General features: G+C 39.9%; 1 protein-coding gene and 1 pseudogene across 1 annotated transcript in view; one reads left to right on the plus strand and one right to left on the minus strand.

The window, feature by feature from the left end:
- Positions 1-1,360, minus strand: part of HAPLN1 (hyaluronan and proteoglycan link protein 1) — a 29,748-nt gene extending 28,388 nt beyond the window's left edge. The window contains exon 1 of the mRNA XM_021699561.1: positions 1,239-1,360. Within this exon, the coding sequence (XP_021555236.1) occupies positions 1,239-1,338 (100 nt within the window). The 5' untranslated portion in view covers positions 1,339-1,360. The remainder of the gene's footprint in view (positions 1-1,238) is intronic.
- A 12,394-nt stretch (positions 1,361-13,754) lies between these two features.
- Positions 13,755-24,238, plus strand: part of LOC110587387 — a 57,532-nt pseudogene continuing 47,048 nt past the window's right edge.

Consider the following 24,238-nt stretch of genomic DNA (forward strand, 5'->3'; position numbering starts at 1 on the left):
GCTTGGATTCTACTATACACATTAAAAGAAATAGCTGAGTCAGCAGCTTGCATAGTAAAATTTATGATTATATAATTCCTTTTCACGGTCCAACATTGGAAAACATAAAGCTGTGGGAAGCAAAGAGAACTGTAAGAGAGATGTCTAAAATAGCTAGACATTGTTAAATTCAGAATTCTATTTGTGTAGTCATAATGTAGGCAGGAAAATACTTCTAGCAAGACTTACACTATCATTTGACCTTCACAAATCATACTTTCCAACAGTGGATGGCAGTTTTCTGAGAGTACACTTTTGACCTTGAAGATATAACTTAATGTTTTATGTCTCTTGGCAAACTTAGAATGCCTCTTGTCCCCAAACTGAGTTCATCTAAAATTAATATCATCATATGTTTAAGCTGTTATGGTCTATAATTCTTATTTGAATTATTCAGCATCCAAGGGCAAAGAGAGACGCTACAAAACTCTCTTTTTCTTATTGCATAAGTCTCTCAGTTTTCTTAATGCAGGATGTCCCTCATCTGAAGCTGGGACTGAGGAGACAGCTGCATTTTACTGCAGCCTCAAATCTTGCTACAGCTCTCAGGCTTAGCATTCAGCCGAGCTGAAAAGAAATAAACAATGGATCGTGGATCACCACATCAAAAACTAATGATGTATTGTATGGTGACTAACATAACATAATAAAATTTAAAAAAAAGAAAAAGAAAAAAAAACCCCCCAAAAAAACAACAAAAAAAGAAATATGCAGGAGCAATATACTGGATGGGAAACTAAAGCTTTAGCAGAGGAGAGTGTCAGAAAGTGAGTTAATCTCTCTTGAACCTTAGCTTGTCTGACTTTCGTTTTCACATTGTTTTTCTTAATGATCACTCTCACAGAATGACCTTACATCCTAAGTTTTACTTCCTCTGTCCCCCCCCCCTTACATTTAAATAAATTGATGCCCTGCATTCTACTTAGAAGACAGCAACTGTACTACAAAGCCTTGAACAATGGCATCAACCTGCCTGCAGCTGGACATTCGTAAGCCATTCCACTTTAATCATCCTCAATTCTCAACCCTACTGTAATGCAATAGCAGTCAAAAGCCGGAGAGCATGTTCACCAATTAACAGAAAGGAAAAGAAAAAGTCAATGCAGCAGAACTAAAATTCAGAAGCACCAACCAAACATCCGAACTCCAAGTGACTTGAAATTAATTTGACTTTCATAAGAGAACCTGTGTTTTCTTACCTTGGATGTGAATAACTCTGTCATGATCTAGAGTATAGTTGTCTGAATGATGATCAGCCCAGCAGATTGAAATCAGCACCAGAAGAAGTAGACTCTTCATCTTTATAACCCAGGGAGTCTTCTTCACTGTGAGAGCATCACATACAAAGAGGCTTGTGAGATTTGGAACCCTTTGGAGTGTTGCACTGCACTACCTATTACCGCCTTATCATCATAGAATGTGTCTGTAAAAATATTTAACCCAATCTGTTCAGAAAGTTACTGTAGCTGTCTTTGGGAGCTGAAGACTGCAGCTTTGAAAAATTCCAGTTTCCCTTATGTAGCCAGAGTCCAAACAGTGTTTAACTCTATCTCTGCAGAACTGTAAATCTAGAAATTTAAATCAGTATTGTTTTGATATAAAGAGTTATAGTTGGTTACAAAAAGCTATGGCAATGATATAGAAAGACTTTAAAAAATATTTAAATCTCTGAATTTGAAGTATTACTTGACAGAACAACCGTTTGATGTATCTATAGGGGAGTGATCCCTGGTCGAATTAGAATCTTCAATCAGGGCAAATAAAGAATACGTGCTTGAAAGTTGACATCATCATTCATTTTACATGTAGCTTCCTGAGCAGGTTAGATTTGCTTGTTCTGAATAAAATAAGAAGACCAAAAAAAAAAAAAATCCCTGGTGAAGCAAAAGCAACACATTTATTACAGATTCACTTACCATCTTAAACCTTGCTTGGGTCGATGGTGAAGAGTTGAAAATGAGGGACAAACTAGGTTCGAGTTGTGCATGCTACCACTGCAGTCATCCTGATTGATTTTTCATTCATTTCTACCTGAAATGCTGACGCACCAACTCCTAGCGCCAGGTAGGGTCTCTGCAGAGGGCCGAGGCTTGGCCAGCTGCAGGCAACGTCCCTGCCAGCCTCCCGGGGCAATGAGGCGGATGGAGAGCAGAACCGGACAGCAAAGCGCAGCTCTGGTCGTAAGTGAAAGAGGCAGGGCCATCGCTGGGTTGTCCTTTATTGCAAGACCAATTTGAGAAAAGGGGACATGGTCCCCCCAAACTTTGTCATCTGAAGGACTAAAAAGTGACTCCAAGGGATACAAGCCTCATGACCTTGGCCGTATTTGCCAGGCAAGAATTTCAGGGTCGCTCCTCCGTTTTAATGTGAAAGCTGAGGCAAATATTAACAAGGGCTTTCTTTTTCTCTCATTACATAGCAGCCCTAACAACACTTGGCTATTTTTAAAACTGAAATTGCACAGTACTGGCTTCTCACACTAATTTGTTTTTTCCAGGAAAGCTTGACTCCCTGGAATACTTATTAAAGAGCTTTGAGTCTGTTCCTGGAGGTCCTTGTAGGCCAGCCTCGACTCCGGAGCGTGACGATAACACGAGTCACGGGTGTCCCCTGTCTCTCCTGGGACAGAGCCACCTCCCTGCATTCTTCCCTCTAAAACTCAGCATCGCTGGGATGCCTACGGCTTCAGTCGTTCGTGTTAGCTTTATTCCTTTTCTTTCTCTTCCTTATGTCACAGAAAGAAGATGATGGATGAGCAAATTAAGAAACTTACTTTTCTAGGAAGCTCAGAGTGTCACCTTCAAAATTCTACCTGAGTTGCTAATCTTATTTTCTGAAGTTCACTTGCTTGTTCCTCTGAGGGTTTTTGGGAAATAATGATTTTTTTTTGAAGCTACAGATGTTTGTCCATAGAAATATTACTTACAAATATTATCAGTTTTCAGCCCAGAATTGCACTTTGGGTGAATAAACATAATAAAGGTGATCTCCTGGAATTTGGGATATCATTGGGGCAATTATATACACAAACATAAAACAATGAGCAAACCAGCACAAGAGGTATCGGGGGCTCTCTGCTTGCCACAGGAATCAAAGGAAAGGAAAATGTGGAAGAGAGTGTGAGGAAAGCATACAATTTCAGCAGTTAAAGGAGAAATTCGAAAAGTGAAGGATCAGAGGAACAGAGGTGGAGAAGTTGCTATATTAATTTTCCCATTTGTGTGGTCATTTACAGTATAATTTACACACACACACCCACTTTTAGACTTGTGCATCATATCACTACAGTCATCCTGATTTTTATTCACTTTTCCTCAAAATATATTACACACAAATTTATATATCTCCTTTAATTCCATACCATAGTATTAAAAGTTATATCACCAAGGGTTCATCCCATTGAATTAACATACTAACTGTCCAAGGACTCGGTTTTTAATTGCAAACATCCCAAGTGGTGTGGGGGTGATAAATAATAATTCTAACAGCAATTCCTTTTAACTGAAAGTCTATTTGCCAAGTGCTATGCTAAGCATGGTACCGACAATGGTTCATGGAATGCTTGAGCTCATGAGACCAAAACTTCCGTATTTCCTGATTCAGACAGTTACCTTGCTAAAGGTCCCATATCTAGTAAGCAGTAAAGTTTGTATTTGCTTTCAAGCCAAAGCAACACCTACTTTAAAAAGTTGCACTTACTTTTCTGAAAGTGAAGCTTAATGTGTTGTTTAATTGCCTTGTTTATTTAGGCTCTTTAACTTGAGCCTACTATGGTCTTAAATCCTTAACTTGTGTTATATGTGAATATACACTTTTTGCACCAATACTTACATGGGAGAAGTTAGATGGTATTTTCTTTAACATGACTGTGCTCTGCCTCATTTCTATTCATTTATAATACCATCGGGTGTCATGAACACTGCCTTGGTGGCTCACATGCGTACACACACACACACACACACCCCATCATCATCTTCAATTTATTTATTTATTTATTTATTTTTAGAGAGAAACAGCATGAGAGGGGATAGGGTCAGAGGGAGAAGCAGGCTCTCCGATGAGCCGGGAGCCCGATGTGGGACTCGATCCCAGGACCCCAGGATCATGACCTGAGCCGAAGGCAGACGCTTAACGACTGAGCCATCCAGGCGCCCCATCATCATCTTCAATTTAAAAAGGATGTTGCACATCTTCAGTGATTTGTGATTAGAAGAGAGGCGCATGTCAGTGAGCGCTTCTGAGTGCCCACCAGGCATTCAGACACTCCTGGTAGGAGAGAGTGGGAGTTATCTTTGCTACCCCAGCAGTGTAACGACTGTCTTACCAAAAGAGGTGAAACTAGACAAACGAACACTAGGGACACGATCTTCAGTGTTTAAGCAAACAGCAGTACAACATGAGGTACCGCACACTGGATGGAGGTCCTTGAGGACAAGGGCTATGCCCGTTGTCTCAGCTGAGCGCTGGGCCTCAGTGAGGGATGCCTCAGGCATAGCGGGTGGTCTTGCGAGTGAATGAATGGACTCCTGTTTGTTTGCATTTTGTAACAATGTTTTCTCCGGGTATCCAGCTATGTTAGGTAAAAATTTTTCATTTTTGGTATGAGTAGAACTTGGGAAATTTGGGGGACTTTTATACAACCTGTTATTACCAGCCTTGAACTAGTGCTCAGTTTAGCTGCAACTCACACATCAATGGCCTCTTTTTACAGCCTCCCAAACCTTGCCGCCCGATGCCACAACCAGTTTCAAGAGGAGTTCACGTGGAAATATCTGTGTTCTTGGTCAAAGACCTATGATAGGACTGTAATATTACAGTTCTGCTTGGGTGATAACTAAACCACTATTCAGAAGCAAGATACTGTGGCCAACATAAAAGTCTAATAGTTTGATAGAAATAAAGATAGGGCGCCTGGGTGGCTCAGTTGGTTAAGCGACTGCCTTCGGCTCAGGTCATGATCCTGGAGTCCCGGGATCGAGTCCCGCATCGGGCTCCCTGCTCAGCAGGGAGTCTGCCTCTCTCTCTGACCCTCCCCCCTCTCGTGCTCTCTCTCTCAGGTAAATAAATAAAATCTTTAAAAAAAAAAAAAAGAAAGATAAACTAATACCAACAGTCTAATACCAAAGTGGCCAATTGCTAGTCCTTAAACTACTGTGTTAAAATTAGTGTTAGTGGGGCGCCTGGGTGGCTCAGTCGTTACACATCTCCCTTCGGCTCAGGTCATGATCCCAGGGTCCTGGGATCGAGCCCCACATTAGGCTCCCTGCTCAGCGGGAAGCCTGCTTCTCCCTCTCCCACTCCCCCTGCTTGTGTTCCTGCTCTAGCTGTGTCTCTGTGTCAAATAAATAAATAAAAACCTTTAAAAAAATTAGTGTTAGGATGGTAGCTACACTTGTGAACACAAGGTAACGTATAGACTTGTCAAATCACAATATTGTACCCCTTAAACTAATGTAACATTGCCTGTCAACTATACTTCAATTTAAAAAAAAATAATAAAATTACTGTATTAGGTAGTGGGGAACTAAGCCAGTCGGAAGGCATGCATGCTGTTTGCTGTGCCGCGAGAGCTAGGCCACATATTTCCTGAGCAACTGCTACATGCTAGCCACTGCCCTGGGAACCTCACCCACTTAATCACTATTTCTCAAAACAACCCAATTGAAGAAGGATGTTATTTTTTTAAAAGATTTTATTTATTTATTTATTTATTTGAGAGAGGGGGAGGGAGGGAGAGCACAAGCAGGGTGAGGGGCAGAGGGAGAAGCAGACTCCCCACTGAGCAGGGAACCAGACGTGGGACTCAATCCTGGGACCCCGGCATCATGACTTGAGCTGAAGGCAGATGCCCAACTGACTGAGCCACCCAGGCGCCCCAAAGAAGTATGTTATTATACACATTTTGTAATTCCTGCAATAGAGTCAGTGTGGTGGAGTCCCAAGCATGCAGAGCGAGGTCCTGGGGATCTGGGCACTCTGACCCCAGAACTTGCACTCTCCAGCACCATCCATGGGGTCCTGTGTGCCCTGAGGAACACTTTCAGCTGTCCTAGCCGGTTCTCTCAGATCTCTTACAGTTCACACAAGTCAGAATGCTGTCCCTCATCCCTCTCTCACTGGGTTATAGGAGTAGCACTTATCACAGCCCTCTTTGCACAAGGCATGTTTGAGTGCAAAGTCTCAATGCTTTCCTCACTGTGTGCCCAAGACCCAGGACCTCCGTGTGCCAAGAGAAAGAATGAATGGAAAACTGGACCTGGGAGAAACAGCTATAAGGACTAAAGCAGCCAAGACTGAGGAGAGTTTAACACTATTTCAAGAGTTACCTGTATTATTATATGGAGGATGGTGAGAGTTACTTTTTTCCTCCACTGAGGACATAATGAACTAAACCAGGTTTCAATTTAGCACTTGAAATTTAGTTTAAAAATTATAAGAATCAATGCAAAGGTTGCTAAAGATTGAATAAGAATCTCATTTAACAGAATTACATTGAAATAGACTGAATCTTTTCCTCCTTGGTATCTTTTAAATCTGATCCATTTATAGGCAGAAGAGGGTTCATGATCAGTGTTTCTTAAAAATTGGTCAGCAGTGCAGTGAAATGAAAAAAAAATACAAAAGAAAGAAAAGAAAGAAAGAGAAGGGACTGCTAAAGTGCACTTCTTCATTAGGTTACATTAATTCATTTAAAATTGGGGGTTTTTGTGAAGTAACTTTTTTTTTTACCTTATTGCTGTTAGAATGGCCTCTATTTCATGGAATTAAAAATTGTAGGCTTCTCAAACTGTATATTTTTTTCATGTTTAACGATTTAAAAAAATGATAACCTTATGCTGGCTCCTCAGGTGTTCTGCTGTTGTTGGTCGGCTTTGGTTTCTGCTTCAACTCTCCAGGTGTGTGCAATCCTGAGGTCAGACCTCTGAACCAAAGGATAGCTAAAGAATTCAGACTAATGATGCATTTGAATTGTTCAGTGTGTGGAGGGACAATTGGTTCTTTACCTAAGCCCCAGGATTTATCGCACACAATGGGGTAATGCAGAACTCCTTGGAATATACCCAACGCTCAAGAGAGAAGCCATAACTAAAAAAAAAAAAATCTCTGTTGAATTATACAACTCCCCTCAGGGAGTGAGTCTATATAAACTTCAAGTGTACATAGTTTTTCCCTATTATCTTGCATTGTTCTATGAAAGCACAAGCTACTGAAGAAGCTGAAGAGCGTTTATGATGCCCTGAATTAGATGGCCAGCCATGGGCCCTTTCTAATCTGGTCATGCTCAGTCTTTGCTTTCTAGGATCCTCATGACTCTCAGAATAATCTGCATCTTAAAATTTATGGGTTATTTCTTTTTATGTTCTTCTTCTGTATTTTGAAATCACCTACTTTATCTCCATTTTCCTCTAAATTTTCCATCATTGTTTTATCTTTTCTTGTTTTTCTTCTCTCCTTCTATTTCTCCATTCATTGCGTACGAATCTCACCCAACCTCTCCATTTTTCTCTCCACTTTTCTCCTCTTCCTATGTTTTATAATATTTATCACATTATTTGATATCTGACACACTTGTATGATTTATCATCCAAACCAGGGCACGGAGTGAACAGGAGAACTATTTCTAGCTCGATGGAAAGCCAGTAGCATGTCCATTGGAGCTCTCCTAGGCCAGGTGGGGAGATATGGTGTTAAGTGTAAAGGAAGAAAGGGAAAATTTTGTTTCAGTCCTGGCTCTGCTATTTTCTAGTTGTGTCATCCTGACAGAAGTCATCCGGCTGCTTTTGGGTCATGTGTTTTTAGCCATCAATTGGAATAGTCAATGACAAATGTCACTGTCTTATACACAGTAGTTAATTAGTTACTATTGTTATTATGTGATGTTTTTCTTACTGGAGAGTTCAGGCCCTCCATTCTACTCATACCGCATTTTAGGACTGTCCTCAGCAAATAAATTCATGGATTCTAAAGGGATAATATCAGTAATGTTTGTTGAAATAGCAATTCAATTCACTTGCTGCTTTGGGCTGGTTATTCTTTGCCATCTCTCTCTCTCAGAGAATACTGATGGAGTTAGGGACAAACTCAGCATCCCTTCCTTTAATCAAAGTGCATTTGTTCATTAACCCATCTGAACCTGCTTTAAATAATTCTTGAGATGAGAGTTAGACTTCCCCCAAACCAGTTTTATGAAAGGATTCTGCAGTGGTTTTGTTTATAGGTTTTCCAAAACAAATTGAAAAAAGGCATACATGAATAAAAGTACAACTTGTATTTGGTGTTCCATATAGTATTTGATTCTGCAAGTTTTTTTTTTTTTTCTAAAGATTTTATTTATTTATTCATGAGAGACAGAGAGAGAGAGAGAGAGAGGCAGAGGGAGAAGCAGGCTCCCAAGGAGCAGGGAGCCCGATGCGGGACTCGATCCCAGGACCCTGGGATCATGACCTGAGCCGAAGGCAGACGCTTAACCATCTGAGCCACCCAGGCGCCCTTGATTCTGCAAGTTTTTGTTGAATACCTAGGGTGTGGGGGGGGAAGCAGTGCAGACACATATTAACAAGTGTAGGGCCTTTTCTTGTTTCCAAGTAACAGTCTGGCATTGCTGGTTGAATAAATGAATAAAGCACGTACAGTAGGATTCTGACACTTCTAGGTTGTAAATTATGTAAAACCCTAACCTTAAAGTGATGCTTAAAAGTTGCAAACATTTCATTCAAAATTTATTTGCATGCAATACCTTCAGTTGGAATTGTGTTCTCTATCCCATCTCACACTGAGGTTGGGGATGCATTTATAGGTATAATAAAGATAGTATTATATACTTATTTTACATCTTATTTGACTCATTTTTCTACTATGAAAACAGTAAGCAGAGTACAGTAGGCCTCTCCAATTTTGTGGTGTGGCCTTTTCAGCCAGGAATCTCTTAAAATGGGTTAATACCACTGGACAGGTAGTTTCAAAATTCACTCCTATGACAGGAAGGAGAGAATATAAGTTGTAACTCTAGTAAAAGAGGACTTTCTTGTCATTGTGTGCTCTTAGTGACCTTTGTGTGTAGCCACATCATACAGGTGGGATGGCAAGTGTACTCAGACACACCAACTCATTCTGACATTACATACTTAAAAATGTCTGTTTCCCTGTGCATTTACATGGGCAGTCAGCAAGACTCTCCTCTCTGGTGGCTCAGAGGTTATCACAGACTTGCTCTCAATATATTCCAATATTCTAATTCTAACTCTAGTGGATAATTCACAATATGTTGGAGAAAGAACTGGTACATCAGGTGGACAAGAAGACCTATGGTTTCCAAGTTCTCGAGGGTAGTAGAAATGACTCCAGCAGTTTTGGCATGTTGTGGCCAGCTCTGTCTAGATATCATCCGTGGGCTTCTCACCATCTACTCAAAAGCTTTTCAGTTACATGAGATTTCTAAGTTTTCAGGGTTGGGCGGGAACACGTCTTCTATAATTAATAGTTTTTTCTTAACCAGATAGTTGTCAGTAGAGGAAGTCAATAAATACATTGTTAATGTATTAACAATAAATGCATTTTGGTGATGACAGTAATATTAAAAGAAAATCAACCTCTTCCCTTCTATTTATCTTTGGAGAATGCAGCCTACATTTGGTGCCCGGAAAACCATAATTTTACCATAGAACATTAAAAATTAGACTGTAATCGATACGAATCTTATATTGCTATGCTCTTATAAGTGTATCCTTCATGGAATACAGAAGAAAATATTCATTTTCTATCATTACACATAAAGAAAATGGTAAAAAAAATCAAACCACGTCATGAAAAATTCTTAAAAGATAACTAAATCTGTCAGAATAGAAATTAACATTGCTACCCCTTCTCAGGCTATCTCAGAGTTTCTTTATATTTTAATGTGCTCAATGCTGACACAGCGTGTTGGCATTATAACAATGACTGGATTATGGGACTAATAATTACTTCTATGTAGTAGAAGTAATTTTGACTAAAATAAAAGTTTCACTAAAATTTTCTTCATTTCTTCTGGCCAAGAGTAATTTCCTCCAAAACCAACAATAAAGTATATACATATGTTAGCGTCATTCTGGGGAAAAAAAAAAGTTTTCTCTAAAAGTGAATAAGCGTACTCTAAAGACTATTCTTGCTAGGCATACTTGTGTAAGAAAGACCTTATTTTATAATTTATTCTTTGATTCCATGATCAAAAATCTCAGTAGTGTCAACAACAAGGCATTATACTGAGTAATATAAAATTAAACTTCAAAATTTTTTTTCTTAATGTGAAAAATCAAATGACTTATTGTCATTATCAGTAATAATAAATGATTTCTGAACACTGAACAAGGAATTTGGCAGTACATTAAGAACTCCGCAAAGGTAGACATATTTCCTAGTGAATTGCAATTCAAACAGAACTTAAGCACAGGCATTTAAAAGAGATTGAAAGGCCCCCTTTAACCAAAAATGTAGAGTAAACAGGTTTTTCTGAAACACTCTAATAGAATGAATATATATATGTATATATAAGAATATTAAGAGCTTAGATTGTTAACTCATTAACTCAAATAACAAATCCAAAAACAGACTATAGCAAATAAAATAAAACAACTTCCATTTTTTTATTACTCATTGGCATCATTTTAAAACCATGGAAAATAGCTCTCTTCTTTATATTTTAATGTGCAAATATCAATAAAATTGACAAGTGAGAGGACTGCTTTTAAATGTGGGTCATGTAAAAATGAATTTAGAATCGAGCTCACATGCCTCCAACTAAACGAATGGAAACCTCTACAGGCCCTTATAATTTGAAACAAAAGTTTTTAAGTAAAATATTTAGAAGTAGGGTTTATATGAGTAGAAAACTGATCATAACATCACTTTTAATTAACCTGTTTTTGAAAGTATTTCTAATTGAGCCAGCAAAACAGTATTTTTAAGACTGTTTCACTCACATGGGCGCCCGGGTGGCTCAGTCGTTAAGCGGCTGTCTTCGGCTCAGGTCATGATCCCAGAGTCCTGGGATCGAGTCCCACATTGGGCTCCCTGCTCAGCAGGAAGCCTGCTTCTCCCTCTCCCACTCCCCCTGCTTGTGTTCCTGCTCTCACTGTCTCTGTCTCTGTCAAATAAATAAATAAAATCTTTAAGACTGTTTCACTCACAATTTTAGCATTTCTTAAAAAGTTCCAAATTCCAACAGCTCTCAGGTAAACCTTATATGAATACTGGATCTAAAAATACAACTGCAAACCATCTACAAGATAGCTTTGTGGCATCACAGATGCAACAGTAACAAGCTTTCTACATAACACAAAATCCAACTCTCAACTCACCACTGAACCCCCCATGTAATTCTAAACTAGTTGACAAAAAATAAGAATCAGGTAACTCACATATATTTTATACGGTGATCAGACTCTGAGAAGGTGTAGAAAGATTTAAAATATATATCAATTCTGATTTTTTTACAAAATACAAGGAAGAGTTTTATGATCGATGATTTACTGAGGTATCTGATTGTACTAAGTCAGGATGAAAACAAAAAAAAATCCATTAATGTTCGGTAGCAGCAGAAACTTCTGTCTCCTCTGGGCTTGATGCAATCTCCACCTCTTTTGGCTGCCACTTTTAAGGTCTCTTCCAAGACCCTGAAGCAAGTTTACTATTGGTTCACATCCTACGTCAAAGCATGATCCTCATCAGAATTCAGTTCATTGGCTTAAGAGTAACAAAGCCTGTTCCAGTCCAAAAGGCTGTGTCTACACAGCACAAAGAGGGAGAATACAATACTCTCCAATTAACTTGGCAAATATCAACAGCTAAGCTCATTAAATTAAGTTTCCAAATTGGTTTTATGAAGTGAGATACAGCCCAAGAATTCACATTGGTAGGTTTTTAAGAGACAGTGATCTTTGAAAGTGTTTTAGAAGCTTTTAAAACTAAATAATCCTCATTTACATCTTTAGCTGAGGCATTTGTTCATTCTGAAAACAACCAATACCATTTAACCAACCTTCTTTATAGGCACAGAAGCACTGATTTACTTAGTCACTTAGAACTGACTACTCTAGATCCAAAGATATCTACATAATTTATAACTTTCTTTCATAAATAACAGTGCCATTTAATACTTTTGAGATACATAAGTATTAGGCTCATCTTTGACTCAGAACCAAATAACCATCTACGAGTACAAAACGTAAAAATATGGACAGTATTCTCCCAAGAAGTAGGGAAAGTATGTACACCTAAATCTCAAAGGTTTTTCAATCCGTGAATACCATAAAATTACCACCCCCACCCTTCCCACAGACCCTTCCTTTCAACCTGGCTCCAAATTTCCACCACTAGAGTTACCAACACTAAGTCGCCAAGGTCTTTTCCATTTCAAATGTGACCATGGCTTTGTAAATTTTCAAGGAGAGTCTCAAGTCCATGCTAGTGAGAGCAGTGGAGAGGAAACATTGTACCTGGTTGGGTTCTGTCAAAGTTCAGAGGAAAGGAACAACCGTAAAAACCACCTTTTTTCTCTTCCATAATTTTCACAGAAGGCAATGATCATTCCATGAACATAAAAGACCCAAGTTCTCATCACTGCTGAGCAAAGGACAGTTGAGGATTATTTGTGTAGTAATGACCTTTGAATATTCTCTTTCACCTTGTGAACTTTAGCAGCTATGCAGCTGTTTTTATACCTAGGTGATGAAATGTAATCCTGAGAGTATAGTACCTAGAAAGCAAGAGACATGGTAGCATTGCACAACTCTTCAAAACAGAAACCGCTATCCCCAAACAGCACATACGCACCTCACACACACAGTTTTCAGACATTGCATTCAGACGTTGGTAATAACTTCACACCTGAAAATAATTTTTAATGCATACCATACAACAGATACCGAGAGAACCACTAAAGATACGAACGTCATGGGAAATAAAATGTCAATGGCTGATTCAGAGATTGGCTCCTAAAAAAGCATGCATGCTTTTGTAAGCAATTGTTTGAAGGGCAAAAGCCCCTACTGCTGAGAAGCCCTCAGAAGAGGAAAGAAGGAGAGAACAAAGCAAGGGAGGAGCAAGAGGGGAATGGGGAATTGGGGAGAGGGGTGAGAGAGAGAGAAGAAGAGGAGGTAGGAGAGGAAGAGGAGGAGTTGGGAGGAGGGAGAAGGGGAGGAGAAGGGAGAAGAAAAACACAGCAGCTGGGAAGAGGAGAAGGAGCAGTGTTCCTTTGTGCTAATGGACACCTGAAAAAAGCGGCCAGCAGCAACAGTCCCTGGAAATGGGAGAAATGACCTGAAGGACAGAAATCACAACAAAGAAAAACCCGCCAGATAGGCTAAGTGAACAATCTGAGCAGATTTCGGGAGCGAAAACCCAGCCTCATATAGCTTAAGGGCCCCTGAAGTAAGTCCTGTGCAGTATTTAGCCACAATTCAAGTACTTATCCACGGAGCACCAATTTATTCAAGTAGAGATAAGGCTTCAGATCCCAAAGCGGTCACCCTTCAGGGTGGCTGCGAAGGAGTAGAACAGAGTGGAATGCTAAGTGCATGGAGGCATACTCAGGACACCACTGGAGAAAGAGGAGGGGTTCCCCAGTATGCAATGGGGATGGTCCCCTCCGAGGTTGTGCAATGCAGCAGGCTTGGCAGTCCCCTCACCCAGCCTGGGGGGAGGGGTGTGGGGGCAGGAATGGTTTTACAAAGGAGATGATGGCTCAGCAGGATCTGCAAGACAAGGAGATCGAGAAGAGGGCGACAGGTATTGCTGTCTATCAGAAGAGTACGCACCAAGGAAATGAGCTGGGGAGGCCTTGGGCTGTTGGATGGCTGCGCACAGCTCCGCGGACTGCAGAGGAGGAGACTCAGAGTGATGGCCTGGAGAAGCTGGGGCCAGGTTGGACAGGCAGCCAGGGCAGGGACAAGAAGGCCTTGCACGTCACGCCTATTTGCATTGTTCCTGATGCTAGCAGGTAATCTAAACAAAGCTTCACCACCACCACAAGTTATTTACCTTATCTTTACATATCTCAAAATAATACCCTAAAAATGTAACTGTTAGAACCCATTACAAAGAAGGATGGTCTTAATCATGTCATGTATACTCTATTTAGTAAGGAAGATTGTCAATGTTTTACAAAAGTAAAATGTAAAAATTTCAAAATATATCAGGCTAACTTTTAGTTTTGGATTTTCACTTACTCTTCAGGAACGCCAGATTAACACAGATATTGCTGTAAGTTCAGCATCAGTGTAATCACAGAACACACCAAAATTTTAGTACATTTCCATATCGGGCTCTATCAAAAGATGGTCAACTAGTTTAAAGTAGTTCTAGGAATATTGTATGGGATTCAAGAGCAGAATCCAACCCGTTGCATGGGTGCATATGGAATGCAAGCTCCAAAACGGTAGAAACTATGTACCACGATACCGTCTGGGACCCACTAGGAGCTCAGAGGCTTTGGTTTTGTACCATGCACTGCAGAGTGAACGGTAACCGCTGGTATTGTATAGTACGCAACCTGCACAACCCTATACTGTAACCCCCTAGATATTAGACATACGACACACACACACACAACTTACCTCTTGAACAAATCATCACATTTCACACAAGTGAAGGAAACAATCGTATAATTTCCAAATGATTAATGAAGCACCTAAAAGTGATTCCATGCTAAAAAAGTTTATACCCAACTGAGGACAAAAACCATCTTTTGTGAGTTTATGATATTTTATAAAGGTACTCCTAGCATCTAGTGAGTTTTCAGTGAGTGTACAATGAAGGAATAAAGGAGACTGACATCTCTGCGGTTCTAAGCACAGCTGATGCAAGGGCGGGCCAGAATGAACTAAATTGCTATGATCCTTTCCAGCCTGCCCCAACCTCAGCCTGCCATGGGCAAATCTTGCACGTTTGCCGCTCATCTGAAAAGCATGATCTCCTCTAACATAAAAAGACCGCTTTGGGCCAAGGGCATACATCTGCCCATACCTTCCTGCCAGAATGTATGTCCACACATGTTTCTGCAGTCCTTTTGTGGGAGAACATAAAGCATACAGGGACTAAGGCACTGCCACAAGCTCTCGTTGCTAACTGCCTGCCTCCTCTACCTCCACAGCCAATTCCCAGCCCATCTTATTGAGAGAATATTCTCAACCTGATGGAGAAGCAGCAGAGCATAAGCCACTGAAGGCTTCATGGGAGTGGGTTGATACTTCGTCAGTATTTACCATTTTATTCCTTCGCCTTGGTACTCTGGAGAGTGTTGGAAGTTGTACCGTCACCGATGTAAAATGTAGTCCAACAGGGCAGGGGGAGAGAACAAGACTTGAGACCAAATTACCTATCTCATTTCCTCCTATCTGCTAATTTAAAACTTACTTAAGGATTGTGCCCTTTGATCCACTCCTTGCATGATTTTCCGACCTTGTCTTAAAAAGGAAAAGGTATGGCAGACCCCACAAAGACGCAGCTGCTACTTGTGGTGGAAAGGTAGAAGAGGGAACAAGACAAGTCAGTCTAATATAATCACCTCAGTGAGGCTTTCTGAACTCTGCTTGTCTCTTCCTACACAGCTTCTGGAAACCTCCCTTGGCTTGTATAAGAGGCAAAGACAGTGAAATACCCAGACTTGAATTCTTACCTGAGTTGGTAAGATCAAGAGCAGCGATGAAGTGAAAAGGCTCAATATCTCTGGATTTCAGATGGAAATTTCTAGCAATGAATTCTGAGGCAACCGTGTCACCTCTTCATTCTGCTAATGCTGACTGAAAATGGGATAGAGCAAATCCGATGCCAACACAGACACGTGAGCCATCCCCCACCCCACCCGGGCCAGTTTAGAGACTCGGCAAGTGAACTTAGGAAAGCCTTTGAATCCGTGTTGCTGGGGCCAAAGTGTTGGAGAAGAGAGTAAAGCAGGTGGGGTGCAAAGTGACACAAAACAAAAAGAAGGTCATTTAAATTTCAGGAAGTTCAAAGCAGGATAGGGCTTATTTTCTCTACATCTGGAAGGGTGTGTTGTGTTTTTTTTTCATTCCTGAATTTCAAGGGAAGAATTTCATTCTGTGAAAATGCCATTGGGGGGAAAAAAGTTAATAGCTTAAGTTGGCTGTTTGTAAGTTAAGGTAGTTAAGGTGAAAGGTATTTTAAAAATATACATTGTAAAATATATACAAAAGAGGAAATGTACTTAAAAATAATGAAAGGCCTACAACATAACCGGTATAGAAAGGGCAACTGGTTATTAAAAAGAATTAAAAAAAAAAAAACACAGGAAAAGAGGAAAAGACAATGATCTCATTGAATCATTAACTTCAATGATCTTGTCAAGTCAACATCCATTTTTAAAAACTGTAAAGTTGGCAAATATTCTCTCAGTATGTAGTGAATGGCCTGAGGAACCATCTGCTGTTTCTCCCAGTGAGAGGAATAGCATGGCCCTCAGTTAAGGAACCCTTGACCATAATTTGCATTTTTAGTGATAGTTTAGGCAGGTCTTTGCAAAATAACCCATTCAGCAAAAGCATAAATTTCTGTTTAGTCATCTGCATAGACAGAATAAATATCTTCTTACTGGCATCATATTCAAAGCATTTATTCAACAGTATTTCAGGGAAAAGTATGTAAAATACAATCCATATCTCCAAATATCTCTCACCATTATGGAATCCAAACCAGGAATGACTTCTTTAAAGCCCATCGGATTGCATTTGGTGTCATACTAATGTGATTAGATTATCATTTTCCTCAACTAGAATGCAACTGCCTTGCCCAGAGTGTGTATCAGTCCTCGAATCTCCAGCATGCAGGCTGGAAGAATGCCCACATACTATTTTGCAATTTATTTGTCAATTTTAATGTTTTAGAACATCCTATTATTTAATCTGGATAATGGAATAAAAAAGAAAGTATCAGGAGAATTGATTAACTTTTTATTTGTGTTCTTTGGTGTTCCAATATCTAAATTATGGAAATGCATTTATAAGAACTTTTCCAGTTACTGCTCTTCAACTGACACATCAGAAGGCTGGTTTTACCCCCTTGGTTTTCATTAGGATACAAATACTGGAGAGACAGGAATTTCTAAATCACAAAATAGGCCAAATGGGATGAAAAAAAATTTGCTCTCCTATCCATCTATTCCTTCTTTGTTTCCATTCTTTCTTCTTTCTCTCTTTAAAACATCCTGATGTCTGGCACATTTTAGCTACTCATGGATCTACACTTCCAGGCTCTCTCTTCAGACCTGCTTTCCTGACCCAAGTGATAGCTCCTTTCTGACCCCCTCTGCCCTTGAATCCAGCATTTAATCTTTAGTCTTCTGTTGGTCTCTTGCTTCTCTAACAATGCCTTTGATTTTTATCTTCCATAGTGAACATTTTAGGCAATGAGAGAACTATTTCGCTCAAGAAGTCATCCCAGTGAACACTCAATCACACTGTCCGCCTTGGCTGCCTATTCTGAGGCACAGGCTGTGGTTATCTCTCTGTAGCAGGGTAGTTCCTGCCGTTCTTGATTTGGTTCTCTTCACAAGTTAAACTTTTCAGTATCCACAATGGCTCTGGCATGAAATCACTGGCATAATCCCCACTGTAGGAAGCCTTCATTCTCAATTGTAAAATGAAGTTGCTTCAAAATACTACCATAATTGGCAAATCAAATTCTCTCCAATAATTAAATGCACATGAAAAGCAAGTGGTCGTTGACCTCTTTTGTGGGCACCCATGATTGTGGATAATTTCCTGGGATAGTATATGCCAAATGCAGGCAGCTTTGTGTCTTTTTTTTTTTTTTTAACTTTGGATAATGGGTATTTGAGGAAAGCTTATTTAAATAGGAGGCATTAATATAGACTGGGGAGACAATAGCAGTGGAAAATGATGCATTCCAGGCAATGGTGGAGAGAGGCAGAAAACTTCTATCACTTTCTGCTTATATACAGTGAGAAATAGTTACTAATAATTCCACTATAAAGCCATAAACCAAGAAAACTAAGCTGAAGGCCACGGCAATATTTGTTTGCCAACCAGGGCCCATTTGGCCAATAGCTGATGAACTTAGCACCATGGGGGAACTTATTTAGGCTGATGTACAATTCTTAGTACAGACATTGCATTAGTACAGCCCAAAATGCCATTTCGAATGAGCTTGCCTGGAGGATTTGCAAAGTCTACAATGGGTACATGGTCTACTTTATTTGAATTTGCTCAGTCCATTAGCCAATCATCCCAACTATTAGGGAAGATTTTCTTTTTTCATGACAAAATTAATTTGATCATCCTTCCTGTTTGGGGTGGTTGGTGGGGAGGGTTGGAGTCACTGGATTTAGCCAAGGCCCAAACTGAACATTCTGAGCCTAAACGGTGACTGTTTTCACCGTCCAACTCTTAGGTAGACACAGCCAGTGTAGTAATGAAAACCACAGTTACGGGTATTTGAGTAGTGAAGATTACGAAGAATGTCAGCCTGTCCTATGTTTCTCTGGAGGGGATAGCTGCCTAAATGGTTATTTTTCTGGGCAATAAATGGCCCTGCAGCTGAAATATAATTGTTTTTCACTGACCAGCCAAGAAGTGTAAAAAAGGAAAAAGGAGTCTTTGGAAGAATGGGGTACTGACAAAAACAACTTCAACAACTTTAGCGATTTTGCCTAGGGCAGGCTGTAAGTGGCAGGGGTTGAGGGTGGGTAATATCTGTAGAACACACAGGGCTGATTTCAGTCTTGAAACTGGACTCAAATATGCAGACTAAGGCCAAGTCATGGACAATTTTCTCAGAAATGGTGGGAGTTCTTTATTTATTACATATCCTTAGATATTTTAATTTATCATACATTGACTTTCATATAGAATGCAGTATGTTTGTAGGCATCTATTTACATATAAAAATAAGTAAACTAAGTCATGTGGGAAACAAAGACAAAGAAAAATTAAATTTCCTTACTACCTACAACCCACTGACAAGTCCTTGAAACAGGCAGTGTGACATTCCTCTAGGATACTTTGCTAAGGGCAAAGAGCCCTTAATACTTTGTTAAGGGCAAAAAGCAACCTTAGCTTGACCCCCAGGATCCTGTAAGCTTACTTTAACATATAAAAATTCCTTTGGAAACTTCCTGTATCTCTACCTCCCAAGACACATATTGGCAAACATCCCCCAAGCATATGGCCCACTAAAATACATCCGAAGGGTTTCATGACTAATAGAGTTATTAGACAGTAATAAATGACATTTTACTAACAATAGTTGGCCCCCTCAAGGTCCTGGAAACCTTGCTTCCAAAATTCCTTAGAAATTTACTCTATCCCTAATCCCCTCCCAACTTGAAAGTATATAATCAGCCATTCCACATGACTCCAGTGTAGCTCTTTCTCCCCATGGGTCCTGTCCCCGTGCTTTAATAAAACCACCTTTTTCCACCAAAGACGTCTCAAGAATTCTTTCTTAACCATGGGCTCTGAACACCAACTTCTTTCCTACATCATTTGGCAACCACAAAGGGAGACACACAGTCTTCTCATCCAGACTATGAATCTTGGTGCAAACTTGGTGAGTACTTTCTCTTCTCTTCCTTTACTTTCATTTCAGGGGCTTTTCAAGGAGTAAGGTCTTATTGGTCTTATTGGAACAATTTCTTTCCTTTTCTTTCTTTTTTTTTTTTTAAGATTTTATTTATTTGATAGAGAGAGAGCAGGAACACAAGCAGAGGGAGTGGGAGAGGAAGAAGCAGGCTTCGGGCCAAGCAGGGAGCCCGATGCGGGGCTCGATCCCAGGACCCTGGGATCATGACTTGAGCCGAAGGCAGACGCTTAATGACTGAGCCACCCAGGTGCCCCATTGGGACACTTTCGTGTTGGTTGCTCAGCCTGCATTTTGGCTGGAAGTTAGTACCATGGCAGGGATGGTAATAAGACCCAGAAACTTGACACCTTCTTTTTTTTTTTTCTGTCCTTATACAAAGTTGTCTGTCTTGAGCACAGGACAGCCACCTAAGTCACCAGGAGAGTTGCCAATCATGAGACTCCCGTGTGAGGTTTCCTCCTCATTGGTCTAATGTGATCCCCTTCACGTCCCTGGTCTAGCTGCTTCTGACTGCCGGCCCTCTGCTCAGAGCTGTCTGAAGTCAGTACTCGATTGAATTAAAACCCAACCAGGGACATTTCCTAGAGGAGATGTCTGTAAAGACCACATGTGTTAGAATATCTCTTAGATCATAATGGATTTCTATCTTTACTGTTTTTTGTCAGTGTCCTCTACCAACTACTTAAGTTACAAAATTGGGTAATTTCCCCTTTTAAAACTTTTCTAGTGTTTTCCATGGGTTAAAAATGGCAGGTTCTTCAAGGCAAGGTAAAATAAGGCACGACCCTCAGGGCAGGGCAATAATGCAGGCTTCAGGGCATGGGATGGCATGGTGCATTTCCTAGGCACCCATCTGTAGCCTAGGATGCAATGGAGAAGCGGGGGCACGCTAGCATCCCTGTGATGGGGCCTTTTACGATAGGAATGCCTTCATGGTAAGGCAGGGTGGTGATCAGTAACGATTTTTGTTAGAGGGATGCCTCCGATCACTTTTGACACACAGAATCTTTGACATATCCTGCATGGGACACCACCCAGAAGTCGGAGGCGGGGCAATTTTTGGTAATAGACTTTCTCTACTTTTCTAGGAGTATGGCTTCAATAGGCTTCTTCAGTCCCCAAGGACTCTCCCTTGGGATGCCTTTTAATCCACTGGAAACAATATGAATTGCAAAATTTAGGAAAAGACTGATCTCCTGTAACACTGCATGGCCTCCGTAGAATCTATCAGTTAGATCTCTTCTGCAGGAAACAGGGAAGAATATGTTTAGTCAGTAACCAGACTAGTCAACTCCCTCCTGACACACTGGATGATAATTATCTAAATAGGCCTCCTCCTGGTAGAACCCAGATTGGAGGAAACACAGGCCATCTGTAATGGAGGGGACGCAGACTCACTCTCACTGTTCTTGCTCCTAACAGATGTGGTGGTTTCTCCCTCATTTCCCAGGTTAATAGGTATAATTGGAGCTAACTATGGTTACTCTACCTCAGGACTGGGACTTTAAGGAATATTCCCAAGCAGCGGACAACACTCCCTTTGTTTTGGGCAAGTTCCGTCTTCACCCAGCGGAGGTGGACTGCAGATTGCCACGTTGGTGGAAAAAACCGTGGCGTCTGTTCATCTCTCTGAGCTGACGAGGTTTAGAACCGGGAACCCTCTTTCTCTGCCTTCTGACAGCACTCTGCCTCTTCTGCCTCCCCCGCTCCTTCTCCTGTCTCTGCACCACCTTGGGTGCCACGCAGCCTGCACACACCGCCCACTTCTGATTTCCCCACCGGTGCCCCAGGTAAAAATTGATAACGGAGAACATATTGATTGACTTTTTTTTAACGTAAGATTCTATTTGCTTCTTTGAGAGAAAGCAAGTAAGAGAGAGAGCATGACCAGGAGAGGGGCAGCGGGAGAGGGAGAAGCAGGCTCCCTGCTGAGCAAGGAGCCCGTTGTGGGGCTTGATCCCAGGGCCCCAGAATCATGACCTGAGCCGAAGGCAGAGGCTTAACTGCCTGAGCCACCCAGACACCCCCAAATTGACTGACTTTTAAGTGGCCTCAGGTGGAACATAATTCAGTATTTAAACTAAGTTAAGTTTGTTGGTTTAATTAAAATAGATATATCTTTGGAGTTACCGGCTTTAAATATCAAACTTGTTCTATCTAGTTTTGTTGAAAGTCAAATAAGCTTGTGTTATCTCTGTTGCAGTTTGTTAGCAAAAAGATGACTTAAAATGATGGTTAATCTTGTCTGTCTCAAAGTTTTCATGCGTAATTTTTAAGATAGCTTTCAGTCTTTGGTAACCTGAAACTTTTTTAAAGTTTGCTTGGGTGATAAATGGGATTAAATTCACTGGACATCTAAGTCTTTTCCAAATAGGATAAAGTGCTAAAGCATTGATTAGTGGATATAGGTTTGTGCTTTTGACTTCCTATTGCAAAGAAACTAAGGGTATTTGGGTCTGTTGGTAAACATGCTTTGTGCTTAACTGATTCATAAATTTGCTGTCTAAAGAGCTCTGGTGTAACAGTTCACAATTGGTTACTACTTATTTTCACTAAGGTTTCTAAAAGTGTAAAATTCTGCTAAATGTAATTAAGACTGATGGAAATAAGGGAAGCAAGTCTGTATGTGTAAGAAAGATCTAAGGAATGGGAATACATTTTTGGTGAAGGTAAAAGAAAGTAATTTTGTCCTAAATGAGACTGGTTGTTTAGAGAAAAATGGCTTGGTACAAAATTTGAATACGAAGGAAAGTTGTAGAAGGTTTGTGAAGGGAAATCTTTGGAAAGGTATTTTATGTATGGTCAGGATGGACTGAGTTTGAAATGAATGGTTTTTAAAAGTACGCTGGTATAAGATTGAAAGTCAGCTTTCTTTCAGTTAAAAAGACAGAGTTTTCTTGAATTGTCACGAGTACTTTACACAAACACACACACAATTAAACTCAGCTAATTCTAAGCCCAAATATAGACACATCTTTAAGAAAATATTTTTTGTTCCATTGGATTTATGTAGAATTTTTCCCTCTTAAAAGTTAGAGATGATAAATTCTGTATTAATAAACAAAAAAACACTAACTTGCAATTCATTCTTTCTTTGCTTCAAAGTTAAAGAATTAATACAATTTTATATTTACAGTATTATTAGTTCACTATTTTCTGCAAAGAGCTATTTTTTTTAAAAGACCACCCAGAAGTTTGAGCTAATTGAGGAAGCAATCTTCAGCTTACTTAAGAGGAAAGATTGCATGGGACACATTCCTGGCACTAGTCCTCTGTCATATCTATTTGGATATAATGCAAAGGATAATCATTTTGAAAATAGCTTGGTCTTTTCTTTTTGCCCTTAAAAACCCAAAGCACCCATAGTTAAGAATCTCTGATGCTTTTTTTCAGAGAAATTGTTTCATAATTTGAGGTTTACAAATGCCAGGAATAAACGAGCCACCCAAGGAGATCATAAAAGCCAAAGTCACAGATGTAGAAACAGGTTTTAGTAGTGTGATGAATCTGATTTTGGGGAAAGTGCAAGATGTTATTCAAAGTAGAGTACTTAGGCCATGGAATTCTCATTAGCTGTTTGGTCATGACAGAAACATCTGTAAATGGGGACTTGAGGGAACACATTGGAACCTAGAATAAGAAAAATGTTGGGTAATTTAGAGCCAAGTTAATGTTATTTTCTTAAGTACCATTGTAGCATTTTAGGGTTTTTAAACATGAGTTTTATGTATCTAAAGAGCCACATGTCTTTTTTAAAGATTTTTTCCCATTTTTCATCCTTAAATTATGATATTTGTGTGCCTTTGATTTTCTCCTCCAAGGGAAAAGCTATCTGATATAATTTGGATGTTGGTGAAAAAGTTGAAAACAATCTAATTATTTTTTATATATTCAAGCATGTTAATATGATTAATCTTCAAATAAATCCTTTAATACGATCCTGTCTCCTTTATTAAAATAAGTCACATATTTTTATTATTACAAGTTTCTATGTATATGTGTATTATTTTAGAAAAACTACAAAAATGAAGAAGAGCAAAAATATGAAAATAAAACCATATAGAACTTCAGCTTCTGATCAAGATGGAGTAAGAGGGGCAGGATTTACCCTCTTGTCTAAAATAACTAAAAGGGAAGTGGACAAAATATAGAAAAAAACACAGCACTCAAAATATTGAGGTGAGCTGTGTGATTGTCTCAGGTTATGGCCTAAAGAAATTTTCTATGCTTCAGTGCTGGATGATGGAATCTACACCAATGCCATTGGGAAGCTTGAGTTGAGGGGATGGAACCCAGAGTTCTGGAAATCCAAGGAAGCCAGAGATCACAGGGCAGAATAATGGGGAAGAGAGAAGAGAGAGGAGAGGAGAGGTAAGAAGAGGGGAGGAAAGGGGAAGGAGGGGTGAGGAGGAGAAGAGAGAGTGGTTCAAAGAAAGAATTTAAGTAATCTGTATCCCCAACGTGGGGCTTGAACTCCAGCCCCTAGATCAAAAGTTGCATGCTCTACCGGCTAAGTCAGCCAGGTACACCGAAAATTTTTTTAATGCAAAAATTAATCCAAAAAAAAAAAAAGAAGAAGAAAGAAAGAAAAGAGGGGGGAGGGAAT

Source organism: Neomonachus schauinslandi, chromosome 7 (assembly GCF_002201575.2).
Source record: "Neomonachus schauinslandi chromosome 7, ASM220157v2, whole genome shotgun sequence".
Classification (NCBI taxonomy): Eukaryota; Metazoa; Chordata; class Mammalia; order Carnivora; family Phocidae; genus Neomonachus; species Neomonachus schauinslandi.